We start from the raw sequence: 13142 nt of genomic DNA, 5'->3' as shown, positions 1-13142 counted from the left end.
CGCCTCCTGGGTTCAAGTGATTCTCCTGTCTCAGCCTCCCAAGTAGCTAGGACTACAGGCATGCACCAGCACACCCAGCTAACTAGTATTTTTAGTAGAGATGGGATTTCACCATGTTGGCCAGGTTGGTCTCAAATTCCTGACCTTGTGATCTACTTGCCTTGGCCTCCCAAAGTGCTGGGATTACAGCTGTGAGCCACTGTGCCTGGCCCCTTGCATAGATTTTTAATGGCGTCATTGATTTTGGTAGATAGTGATTTCATAAACTTTTATAGTCTGGCCTGGTGCTACGGATGTAACGCCTGTGTGTGCCCCACGGGGCCTGTGTCTGTGGCTTCCAGCCATGGTGCTGACTCCTCTGTTTATTTGTTGTATCACCTCTAAGCCCTGGAACACTCTATGGGGGAGTCTGCAGCCTAGCATGAGGCTTTCCTCCAGAGAGGGCCTGCGTGTGCTTTGGCCAGGGGCCTCCGCTGTCCAGGACCCCCTGCCGTGAGCTCAGAAGGGGACTCCACCGCCACTTCTCAGGTTCAGGCTCCGCCTTCCATTTCCCCTGCTTTGCTCAGCACACTCAACCTCCCATGCAGGCCCCGCAGAGGGGTGCAGGAGGGCTGCCTCTGGTCTTCCTTCTTCTGCAGGGGAGCTGGTGGGATTCAGCTTGACGTGGGAAAACTGGGAGCAGGCCCTGGGCCTTCGGTTCCTTCACTCAGCAAGGCCTCTAAACCCACACCTGAGCTGCCTGGACACAGAATGGCCTCTGCACAAAGGTGGCTGTCACTGCTGAATGCATCTTTCCGGGCTCATGAATGTTGGCACCTCTCTCCCCTCCTATCACCTGCCTAGTTCTGGCAAAGCTTAGCTTAGCTCATTACCTTGTCTCGCTGTCCGCAGGCATGTGCTGGGCCCACTGCCAGCCACAGATGCAGCAGCTGTTTGGGGACAGTGTCCCTCCGTCCCTGCCTCCAGGGTGTCCCCTCCAGCCATGCCTGCCTCACCCCTTCAGAGCCTCCCTGGCTGCACCTACCTTCCCAACATCAGAGCTGATGCTGTGACCTCCGACAAAGGCGTCCCCAGAAGTGAGGCTCTCCTCCCCAGTCAGCATTTTGAAAGTCGTGGTCTTCCCAGCTCCGTTGAAGCCCAGAAGGCCAAAGCATTCCCCTTTCTGCACTGCGAGGGAGATCCTGTCCACGGCCAGGAGGGGCACCCGCTGCTCGTACACCTGCAGGCACCCAGCAGAGAACAAGGAATGTGGAGCCTTGGACGCAGAGCAGAGCTGCCTGAGCCTAAGCCCTGCAAACTTCCAGGAACAGGGTTGGACCCCAGGGACAGTCAGGTAGGCACCTGGAGGGAAGGACCCCACCCCAAATTGCAAAGGTACCTTGGAGAGCTCCTTGATAATCAGAGGTGTGTGGAGCAGGGAGTCCGAACTGGGGGCCAGGATGCGGGTCCTCTCATCTGCCACATCTTGGTCCTCAGGAAGCACAGGCATCCGAGTGTACAATTCTGTCTGATTGACCAAGACAAAGACCACATGCATGAACTCAGCCGCAAGGCGGCTTCTGTGGAGAAGGAAGGGGCAGGGGTGGATGTGGGAGGTCTGGTGGGACTAAGGCCTCCAAGGCTTCTTGTCTCCATCTCAGGCCCCACAGGTGTGACTCAGACCTTTTACCAGAAGACACCGTGGTCTTACTGGGCTAAACTAGCATTCAGGAGACATAAACTATCAGAGGAAAAAGAACTGTGTGGGACTCATGGAGAAAAATCCTAAATCTCTGCTGGGGAATATAAAATAAGATTTTTTTTTTTGAGATGCGGTTTTGCTCTTGTTGCCCATGCTGGAGTGCAATGGTACAATCTCGGCTCACCGCAACCTCCGCCTCCCAGGTTCAAGTGATTCTCCTGTCTCAGGCTCCGAGTAGCTGGGATTACAGGCATGTGCCACCATGCCCGGCTATTTTTGTATTTTTAGTGGAGATGGGGTTTCTCCATGTTGGTCAGACTGGTCTTGAACTCCCAACCTCATGTGATCTGCCCGCCTTGACCTCCCAAAGTGCTGGGATTACAGGCGTAAGCCACCATGCCTGGCCTAAAATAAGATTTTTAAAATAATTTTAATTTTAATCTCACTCTGTCACCCAGGCTGCAGTGCAGTGGTATGATCTTGACTCACTGCAGCCTCAGCCTCATCCTCCCAGGTTCAATGATTCTCCTGCCTCATCCTCCCAAGTGGCAGCTGGGATTACAGGTGTGCACCACCATGCCTGGCTAATTTTTGTATTTTTAGTAGAGATGGGGTTTGACCATGTTGGCCAGGCTGGTCTCAAACTCCTGACCTTTGGTGATCCATCCACCTCAGCCTCCCAAAGTGCTGGGATTATAGGCATGAGCCACCATGCACAGCCTTAAGGTAAGAGTTTTGTCTTCAAATTTAGAGATGGGGTCTTGCTCTGTCACCCACTGGAATGCAGTGGTGCAATGATAGCTTACTGCAGCCTGGACCTCCCAGGCTTAAGCCTCCTGTCTCAGCCTCCCTAGTAGCTGGGACTACAGGTGTGTACCATCATGCCTGGCTAATTTTTAAAACTTTTTAGAAGAGATAGGGTCTTACTATGTTGGCTAGGGGGTCTTGATCTCCTGGCCTCAGGTGATCTGCCCATCTGGGCCTTCTGAAGTGCTAGGATTACAGGTGTGAGCCACCATCTCTGGCCAAAGATTTTAACACATGGAGAGAGATCCCTTTTTAGAGAAGTCTGACTGTTTTAAAAAAGCAAATTCCCCCTCGGCTAAGCTGTATGTGCAATGCATCGTCAACAGGTTTGGTTTTGTTTGTTTGAGGGAGGGGACGGAGACCTGAAAAAAAAGAGCATTTTCAATAAACACGTGGACGACCCCTTGGCCCCACGTCCCCCTCCTCTGGGCACTGGGTGTCCCTGAGCACCACCTCTGCTTAGCCGGATGGCCCTGGGCTGACTCCTCGGCAGAGGCTCAGAACTCGACAGTCCTCATGAGCAGCAAGGGCTATGCCCTGCCCTGGCTGTGAGTGCTGGCGGGTGCTGAGGCCACACAGTGGGAGGCTGCCTGGTGTAGGAGCTACCTGGTGGAGAGGGAGGTGGAGGCTGCCCTGGGTCATGCTGGGCCCAAGCAGAGGGGTGGGGAACATCCGCCAACGTTCCGGACTCCTGGAGCCACTCACCAGTGTCCGCCTCCTCCGGAAGACACAGAGGATGCCCCTGAGTCTCTGCAGCAGGTTGGTCTCGATGAGGAAGAGAAGGATGAGGTAGGCGCATCCTGAGGTGGCCATGGAGGCCACGAACCTGCCGACCCCTGGAGCGCTCCAGGCATAGAAGTTCTCCTGGTACTGGATGTCTGCCGGGCAAGGGAGTCACTATGCTCCGAGGCCTGGCTCACCCACTTCCCCTCCTAGATTCCCAGTCCCTACTCCCCTCCCCAAGGTGCTCAAGGCACCTGCAAACAGGGTCTCTTCCATGGGGGAACCCTGGATACCCACTCATAGCCCTGCATCCCTGAGTCAGGGAATTGTGAAGGTGAGTAGGTCGTGGTTGCCTCTCAAGGCACCGTGGCTCAGAGAGGGGCCAGGCATGTAACAATCCAACGCAATCCCATAAGCAACCCGGCAGGCCCAGGGTAGGGACGGCCCACCTGAGAAGCAAAGGGTCTGTGGGAACCCCGAGCCTCCTCATGGCCAGGACGGAGACCATTACAAGCACAGAGCGGTGAGTGAGGGGCTGAGGAGGCCCCACAGGACAGGTCCAAGTCCTGTCCCCTTGAACCTGGGTTGTGATCTTGCTTAGAAACAGGGTCTCTGAAGATGTGATTAGTAAGATCTTAAGGTGAAACACTGGATTAGGTGGGCCTGAAACCCAAGAGCAAGTGTTCTTTTAAGAGAAAGGCAGAAGGAGATTTGAGACACAGACAGGGGCCGCCATGCTAGGACGGAAACAGAGATCAGTCCAGGAGGAGGCTGCGGCCAGGAGTCCAGGATGCCTGGAGCCACCAGGAGCTGGAAGAGGCAGGAAGCGTCCTCCCCTGAGGCATGGGGGATTCATTTCTGCTGTGAAACCCTGGTCTGTGGTTCCGTTTTACAGATGGCCAGACAATGAGGCAGATGGGAGAGTGGGAGCTCAGGCACAGCGCCCAGGAGCGAGCGGGTGTGAAGGGGCTACCAAGGGAGGCAGGGCGGCTCCTTACAGAGGAACGTGCCAGCCCAGGCCACTCAGACACAGAGGAGCCCCTGCCCTGGGAGGCCCCTCTGCAGCGACCACGTCCTGAGGATGTAGGGGCTGCTGATGGCTGGAACTGAAGGAGGGGCTGGGACACTCACTGTATTTCTTGCAGTAGTGGGCAGCGACCTCGGAAGAGGTGCAGTACCTCCGCGTCTCGTAGTTCTCGTAGAAGCTGCTGACTGCCATCCCCAGACAGTGGTTGGGCAGCACCAGGAACACGTGATCCAGGGTTTTGGAAAGTTCTTCCAGTTTTACAGCTGCAGTGAGGAGGTAAGATCAGTCCACACTTGGAGGCACACCATACCCACCTCCAGGACAGGCCTGGTCAGGGCCGGCACAGGGCCTTCACCATGCTGTGCAGAGTGAGGGGGCACCTCCCAGGGATGCCCCTGCTGGCTTTGCATAGGGCAAGGACCCTGCAGACACGTGTCCACCAGCTGTGGCTGGCCGAGCAGGGCCAGCTGGGGCAGAGAGGCTGGTGAGCATGAGCTGGGCCCAGTGCTTGAGTCCTGCCTTGGCTGTGGCTGGTGCCTCCCTGTCTGGGCAGAGTGGCTCCATGGGTGGCCATAGGGGTTGGGGGTAGTCTCCAGGCACCCACCTGGGATGCGCATGATGGTGACCATCAGGAAGGTGGCGATGCCTGACAGGATGTTGAAGATGGTTAGCCTTGTGTAGGCGGTGGCCGCCCCGGAGAAGAAGAAGTTCATCAGGTACATGAGAGGGATGATGGCCCAGCCGTAAAGCAGGAGCAGCAGCAGGGTGTCGGCCATGTGGCCATCCCGCGTGAAGGCACGCACATCGAAGGCCTTGAACACCACCTGCGGCGGCACAGGGAGGCACTGCCGTGCACGCCAAGCTGCGAGCAGCTCATAGTAGGGACGGGGGTGAGAGGAGCATTTAGAGGTCCTCAGACCCCTTCCAGTCAACCAGCCTATGCCCATCAGCCCCACAGGCCGTGTCTGTCCCCCTGTGGTGGCTTCAGCCCCAGGACCCACTCTGCTCCAGTTTCCCCTTATCCCCTTGTGCTGGGAGCTGTAACCATGCGTGGAGGGCAGAGGCTGGGATGCAGGGAGGAGGCGAGGTGGCAGCCGCCAGGGTATTCGAGCCATCCTCCTGGAGTTGGGCTGAGTTGCCAGCCTAGGCTCCTGGCTGGTTCTGGTTCTGCACAGGGGTCCCCAGAGCAAGCACCGTGTGGTCTGCAGGGGAATGGAGCCAGTAACCTCTGTGCTCACCAGCAGCAGCAGACTGGGGATGAGGAAGGAGATGAGGTCCCACAGCAGAGCGGAAAGCCAGAAAGTGGCCACATGGACTCCGCTCACAAACTGCACATGCTTGGCCTGCACGGCCCTCTCACTGACTGCCAGGATGGAGAACGTGCTGGCCAAGAATGCCATGGCGAAGAGCAGGTTGAGGGCAATGTCAAATCCCTTCCGGCCCCTGCAGAGGACAGGGAAGGTCAGGGACAGAGCACAGCACATCTGGGCAGCAGGAAAGGTTGGGGTCTCAGTTATCACTGCCCAAGGCATGCAGGGCAGCAGCCCAGCCACCAAAGGGGCTTATGGGAGAGCCCGAGCACCATGGCTCTGCACCAGGGAAACCCGCCCCCTGGAGAACGGTTCCTCTAAACTTCTAGTGCTGACTATGGCGATGGCAGTGTGGCTCTCACTCATCACCCCCGCCCAACACTCAGCCCCACTGCTGCCCGGTGGCAACCCTGCCCAGGTGTGGAGGTCCTGAGCCCTGCCTCCTTCTCCTGGAGTATGGCAAAGGGAAAGCCTCTCCCCTCCTCTGTGCGTCATTCTAAGATCCTGAGTTTACAGTAAGGAAAGCAGATCGAGGGCCACTGCTTTTCTGCTTTGAGGGCAGGGATGGAGCCAGAAGCTGGGACACGGACATCTCCAGGATTAGGCCTAGCCTGGAATGTGAGTGGAGACCACACTGCCCTGAGGAGTGGCGAATCTGAAATTGACAGAATTTTTGGCCTCCTCTGGGTGCTCCCTGGAGCTCTGGGGCTCTGGCTGGGATGGGGGCAGCCCAGCCCACAATGGCATGACAGGTTCCTGACGTGCAGCCACCTGAGTCCTTGCCAGTGGGCACCGTCTTGGGGCGCGGCCACACCGCATCACACCACAGGAAAGAGCAGCGCGGAGCAAGGACAGTGGCCGGCAGGAGCCAGGTGGATATGGGAGGAGAAGGCAGGGCTGCCTGCCGAGCCCTCAGGGGTCCCCGTAAGAACCGCAGTGCATGGGACGGCCCACAGCTGATCTGCTGTCACAGGGAGTGGGGGTTGTGGACAGGGGAGGGACATGGCAGGGGTCCCCCACCAGACCCAGGGTCTCTGGGAGGGCAGACACAATGCTCTATCTATGGGCCTGTGGCAGTGCCCAGGGCAGTTGATCCTGGGGGTGTGGCCAGGCTGGATGGGCAGCACACATACTCGTTGAACTGGTCCTTGGCGGCCTGCAGGGCACTCCGGGGCTGGGGGAAGTTAGAGACCACGATGGAGGCGTGAGACCCGCACAGCAGCTTGAACAGAAGGTTGTCCACGACGGCCAGGGCGGTGGCCGGGGAGTGGTACGCCTGGTTGTTGAATAAGGCAGTGACTGTGCGCTCTCCCACGTCTCTGAAGGACACTGCCACGAGGCACCGCTCATTAAAGCCGCCCCCCTCCACAGAGGCCCTGAAGATCAAAAACTCCTCCAGGTCACCTGGGGAGCAATGGCAGAGTCAGGCGACACAGGAGGAGGCAACACACGGGCAGCCGCCACCATCTGCGTGTGGCTGATCAGGGACCCAGCGCAGTGGGGCCGGCATCCTCCAAGCTGCCTGCCGCGTCACCCTCCTCCTAAGAAGAGCCTAATTTCTGCCAAGGTTTCGTCATTATTCAGTATGCGGAACCTCGAATGCTGGTCAGGAACCGGGAAGGGAGCTGCAAAATGAGAAAACCTTCCAGCAGTTTCCATTAATCAGAGCACAGTGTCCTGTTCTGAGCCTGGGGCTGTATCCAACTGTGACTACCAAGACTTTTTTTTTTTTTTTTTTCTTTTTTGAGGCAAAGTCTTGCTCTGTTGCCCAGGCTGGAGTGCATGGCGCAATTTCAGCTGACTGCAGGCTCCACCTCCCGGGTTCAAGTGATTCTCCTGTCTCAGCCTCCAGAGTAGCTGCAATTGCAGGCGCCCACCACCACGCACAGCTAATTTTTGTATTTTAGTAGAGACAGAGTTTTGCCACATTGGCCAGACTGGGTCTCAAACTCGTGTCCTCAAGTGATCCGCCCACCTCAGCCTCCCGAAGTGCTGGGATAGCAGGTGTGAGCCACTGAGCCCGGCTGAGAACTGTGAGTTTTAAGATGTTGGGAGAAAATACCCTGTCACACGAAGGCACACTGTGGCCAGCACTGTCACAAAGCAAAGGTATTGTGAAGTCATTATGCTTCTGTATTTTGCCTGTGAATGATCCTGACACAGCTTCAGTCAAGGGGCGCCTGAGAGAGCCTGGCCCCAGTGCCATGCCTGTGTCTCTGGCATCCCTAGGGCGCTTCCCCTGACACAGTGCCAAGATCTGCCACCCAGGGGACATCAGCAATGTTTTGGGCATGTTTGATGATCATGATGCAGTGGGGCGAAGTCAGGACTGCAGCCAGAACAGCCAAGAACCATCCTTCCCAAAGGTCGATGCTCCTGCAGTCAGGAAGCTGAACTGGCCACATGACTCGCCCCCAGCTCCCGGGACCCCCCTTACCGAGCACCTCCCGGGGCTCCTGTTCCTCAGCCTGCAGTGAGTTTTTCAGATGCTCTGACAGCTGCTGACCCAACCGGGAGGTCCCAGGAATTGAGAAGGGCACGACGGTTCTGCCATACTCGCCCAGGGTCAGCCTCAGCATGGGGTCATCGAACAGCTCTGAGGAGTAGTTGATGGCCAGGAGGGCCAGGGTGACGCAGGTCACAGGCACCAGGACCTGGGCTGCCACCATCTTCCACTCACGCCAGCTGTATGCAGCCTTCTTCAGGAACATGGCCCAGAACTGCTGGCAGTGCAGGGTGAGCTGTGGCAGAGAGGACGCAGGTGACACTGACACTGTTTGGGAGCCAACACCTGACCCCCGCCCACCTACGGCAGGTGCTGCCCTGTGTGCTGCCGTAGGCTGAGGTGCAACCTCAGCCTGGGTCCCTGGAGCTGAGGTTGCACCATACGCTCCCGGGGCGTTGAAATGGGCGTGGGAGGAGCTTAGTGCACCACATGGCAGGCTTGCCTGTGCAGACTCTGCAGGTCTCCACTGGGCCTGCACGTTGGTGTCTGGAGCCTCACAGTGGCCATGGAGGCAAGGCAGACACTATTTTATATTTTTGAGACAGGGTCACTCTGTCACCTGGGGTGGAGTGCAGTGGCGTGATCTTGGCTCACTGCAGCCTTGGACTCCTGGTTTAAGCGATTCTCCTGCCTCAGCCTCCCGAATAGCTGGGATTACAGGTGCCTGCCACCATGCCTGACTAATTTTTGTATTTTTGGTACAGGGGGTTTTGCCATGTTGGTCAGGCTGATCTCAAACTCCTGACCTCAAGTGATCTGCCTGCCTTGGCTTCCCAATATGCTGGGATAAGAGGTGTGAAACACCGTGCCCAGCTCAGATAGTTTCATTGTCTCAAGACAGTAGAGGACCAGCTGCCATCCCCTGCCCTCCCGCTGCTACACGGAGACACCACCACACAGGTGACAGGAAAAGATGGCTGAGCCTTCCCACCACCCTGACTGTCTCAAGCTTCATCCCTTCCTGGTCCACTGAGGCAGATAGCAACAGGGCTTTGAGCTCAGGCCGACCGGGGATCAGACCGAGCTCTGTCATTCTGTCACATGTGACTTTGGCCCAGGCCTTGCTTTCCTATCTGTGAACTGGGAGCAGCAAACTCCCTGCCCCGTCATCAGCTGCTGGAAAGCCTCAACAACACAAAGCTGGGCACCGGGAAAGCTCCTGTTGAGCAGAGTGCTGTGCTCCAGTTAGGACGTGAAAAATTCCAGTTGCTCCATTCAAATGCTCCATATCCCTTCTCCTTGCCGACCCATGAGGTGTGAGCTGTTGCCCACCCTCTGCCCGGTGTGTTGACCCTCTCAGACCCCATTTCCCAACTCGCTGTCTCTCCTCTGCATTGGCTCACACGAGGTGTTTGGGGTCACTGCCCTTCCCCTGCTGCCCACCTGCCCGCCAGGACACTCACCCCGCTGTTGAGTGTGACAGCGGTGCGCTCCTCCTCGATGAGGGCACCAATGCCGTCGGTGGGGTCCATGGCCCCACAGAGGTTGCTGTCCACAGCCCAGTCGCTGGCGCGCCTCTCGTGCTGGTACTGCAGGGCAGGGAGCTGGATGGCCTGGATATCCATGCTGCTGTCTACTAGCTTCCCGACCCTGCACCGACATACACAGGCGCCAGTCAGGACCCAGCTCCCTGGGGTGGGTGGAGGGCAGGGCTGTGGTCAGAGGCACTGAGGGGAGCAGTGAATCGGAGTCCTTGGCTCGCTCATGCATCTGCTTATGTGCTCCCTCGCTCATAGGTGTCTCTGGAACACCATCTGGACGCAGCCAAGCCAGGCCCAGGGAAGAGAGACAGCCCGACAGAAGCCCTGCCCATGAGGACCGTCATTGTCATAGCAAGACCATCCAGAGCCAGCATCCATAACCAGGGCTTCTGAGGACCCCCACTGTCCCAGGGAGACTGACCAGAGCCAGCATCCATAACCAGGGCTTCTGAGGACCCCCACTGTCCCAGGGAGACTGACCAGAGCCAGCATCCATAACCAGGGCTTCTGAGGACCCCCACTGTCCCAGGGAGACTGACCAGAGCCAGCATCCATAACCAGGGCTTCTGAGGACCCCCACTGTCCCAGGGAGACTGACCAGAGCCAGCATCCATAACCAGGACATTTGAGAGGGACAGGAGGGGCTCAGCATACCACAACGGCCTTGGGCAGATGTGGCACAGCCAGCCTGGATCACAGGAGGGTGAGGGTCAGGAATGCTCCCTGCCAAGGTGAGATCAGGAGGCAGATGACTGGCCTCCAGAATGGGCATGACAGGGACAGATGGGGAAGGCAGGCGGGGGATAGTGACAAGTCCTGTGGTGGGTGCCTGGTGTTGGGCCATGTAGGTGCTGCTCTGATGCCTGCGACTACCTGATCCCTGCTGTTGGAGATGCATAGGGTCCATGCTTTCACAGCACTGCCCCATTGTGCCCTTCTTGCAAATGCTGGCTCTCTGGTGAGTCTCCCTGTGAGACTGGAAGGTTCTTAGACGCAGGGGCCCTGTCTGGTGGTCCCTTCCCTGGAAGTTGCTTGGCTGGGCAGAGGCTGTTCCCTAGATAGTCCTGAGTGGACAGATGAATAGATGAATGGATGAATAAATGAATTAAAGAGCAAATGAATGCATGAAGAAGGGAATGAGCCAATGACATTCTTCTGTGTTAGTGCTTCTGACAGCAGCCTTCTTAGACACTTGTCACAAAAGGAGTGACATGAGACACAGCGACCAGATGACCCACTCCTAAATACATATCCAGAGAAACAGGGGCATAGGTCCAAAAACTCAAACACAAAATGTTCACAGCAGCTTTATTCACAATGGCCAAAAAGCGGAAACAACCCTCATGTCCCTCAAATGACACATGAATAAGCCAAGTGTGAGCTATTCCTATGGAATATTATTCAGCCATGAAAGGGAAGTACTGACACTTGCTACACCCGGGATGGGCCTGCAAACATGCTGCTGAGTGAAAGAAGCAAGGTGCAGAGGTCACATCCTGTGTGCTTCATTCCCTTTCTAGGAAATATTCAGAATAGGCAAATCTATAGAGTCAGAAAGCAGACTGGTGGCTTCTAGGCACTGGTGGGGAGTGACTGTGTGTGGGCGTGACGTTCTTTGGCAGGGGTGGTGATAAAAATGTTTGAAAATGGACCGCAGTGATGGTTGTAAAACGGTATGAATATTGCACACGGAGAGGAGGTGATTTGTTTTTTTTTTTTTTTTTTGAGACAGAGTCTCGCTCTGTTGTCCAGGCTGGAGTGCAGTGGTGTGATCCTGGCTTACTGCAGCCTTTGCCTCCCGAGTTCAAGCAATTCTCCTGCCTCAGCCCTCCAAGTAGCTGGGATTATAGGTGTGCGCCACCACGCACAGCTAATTTTTCTATTTTTAGTAGACACGGGGTTTCACCATGTTGGCCAGGCTGGTCTTGAACTCCTGACCTCAAGTGATCCATCCCCCCCACCTCAGCCTCCCAAAGTGTTGGGATTACAGGCGTGAGCCACCATGCCTGGCCGAGGAGGTGATTTTTTAATATTATGTGAATTACATCTCAATGGAGCTGTTATTTAAATGCACGCACGTGCACATACACACTCTTCCTAGACCTCCCCACCCATTAGGAAACACAACTAAGCTGCAGCAGGCAGGAGGCACCTCCAAGCCAGCTAAGCAACCTCGTCAGGCCACTTGCTTCCTTCTCCTGTGTGCAGGGCACCATGAGGCCTGTGTATTCGCTCCACTGGCCACTGCCAGAGCCCTTCTCCCTCACTGGGTTCTCCCAGTCCCGTTCATGCTCCATGATCTGGTCAGAGACACCAAGTGTTGTCATCTCATTAGTATTCCCTCTGATTAAAAACCTTCCTGCCCACCATCTGAGCTCCAGGGGTGCTATCAGCCTGGCTAGCTCTCCCCAGGTCCTAGACAGGTCAGGAAAAGCCTCTGATTATTTTTCTCTTGAGACCAGGAGCTCAGAGTGGCCAGGGTCAGGTGCAGGGAATGGAGCTGAGTCATAGGTGGGCCATGTGCTGAGTATGAGACGGGGCCGGAGAGGCCCAAGACCCTGAGAAACAGAGACAAGGGCCCCTGCGGCTGCTGAGACACAGCAGGAGCAACCTGGGTCCCACCCCCAGGGCTGGCTGACTCCAGGGCAGCCTGTGGTTCTTTTTCCATATGTTCACACTTCCTTCATTCAACCAGGATTCACAGAAAGCCACTCAGTGCTCAGTTCTGTGTGGAACACAGGTCTGTGGTGGTCCCTCCTCCCTCCACTTCCTCGCCTGGCCTGGTTTCCCTGGGTCTGTTCCTGGACACATGGTCCCCTGGAAAGATATCCCCAGAGCATGTACCACATGTCATGCACATATGATCACCTATTCTGTCACCTCCTCTACGCTGTGGGCTCCCCAAGGAGAAGAGCCTATCTCACTTTTTTTCTTTTTTTTTTGACACAGGGTTTTGCTCTGTCCAACAGGCTGGGGTGCAGTGGCACAGTCATAGCTCTCTGCAGCCTCAAACTCCTGGGCTCCAGAAATCCTCCTGCCCTGGCCTCCCAAGATGCTGGGATTAAGGGTATGAGCCACACTGCGCCTGGCCTCGTTAGTTTTTTATTTGTAGTCCTTGGCATTGCATTTGTCAAATAAGCGTTCAAGAACTGCCTGAGAAACAGAAATGTGCTCACTGCCCCAAGTTCCCCCTGCAGTCCATTTTTTTTTTTTTTTTTGGAGACAGAGTCTTGCTCTGCTGCCCAGGCTAGAGTGTAGTGGCACAATCTTGGCTCACTGCAACCTCCACTTGCTGGGTTGAAGCGATGCTTGTGCCTCAGCCTCCCAAGTAGCTGAGATTACAGGGGTGTGCCACCACACCCGGCTAATTTTTGTAGTTTTAGTAGAGATGGCGGCTGCATGGTGGCTCATGCCTGTCATCCCAGCACTTTGGGACACCGAGGTAGGCGGATCACCTGAGGTCAGGAGTTCCAGACCAGCCTGGCCAACATGGTGAAACCCTGTCTCTGCTAAAAATACACAAACACTAGCCAGGCATAATGGTGCCCGCTGGTAATCCCAGCTACTCAGGAGGCTAAAGCAGGAGAATTGCTTGAACCTGGGAGGC

At 56.3% G+C, this 13142-nt stretch overlaps 1 protein-coding gene across 1 annotated transcript in view; it reads right to left on the bottom strand.

The window, feature by feature from the left end:
- The window catches only part of LOC108290915 (ATP-binding cassette sub-family A member 3), a 76793-nt gene that overhangs the window by 5151 nt on the left and 58500 nt on the right, over positions 1–13142 (bottom strand). Inside the window, exons 20-28 of the mRNA XM_017511004.2 lie at positions 9458–9644; positions 7986–8289; positions 6682–6952; positions 5477–5681; positions 4843–5062; positions 4343–4501; positions 3194–3366; positions 1379–1507; positions 1025–1219 (exon numbers count right to left, since the gene is read on the bottom strand). Coding sequence (XP_017366493.1) covers positions 1025–1219; positions 1379–1507; positions 3194–3366; positions 4343–4501; positions 4843–5062; positions 5477–5681; positions 6682–6952; positions 7986–8289; positions 9458–9644 — 1843 coding nt within the window. The remainder of the gene's footprint in view (positions 1–1024; positions 1220–1378; positions 1508–3193; positions 3367–4342; positions 4502–4842; positions 5063–5476; positions 5682–6681; positions 6953–7985; positions 8290–9457; positions 9645–13142) is intronic.

The sequence above is a fragment of the Cebus imitator genome, unplaced genomic scaffold, assembly GCF_001604975.1.
Source record: "Cebus imitator isolate Cc_AM_T3 unplaced genomic scaffold, Cebus_imitator-1.0 Scaffold444, whole genome shotgun sequence".
NCBI classification, from domain to species: Eukaryota; Metazoa; Chordata; class Mammalia; order Primates; family Cebidae; genus Cebus; species Cebus imitator.
Note: the sequence above shows the minus strand (reverse complement) of the source record. Positions and strands in the feature narration are given on the sequence as shown.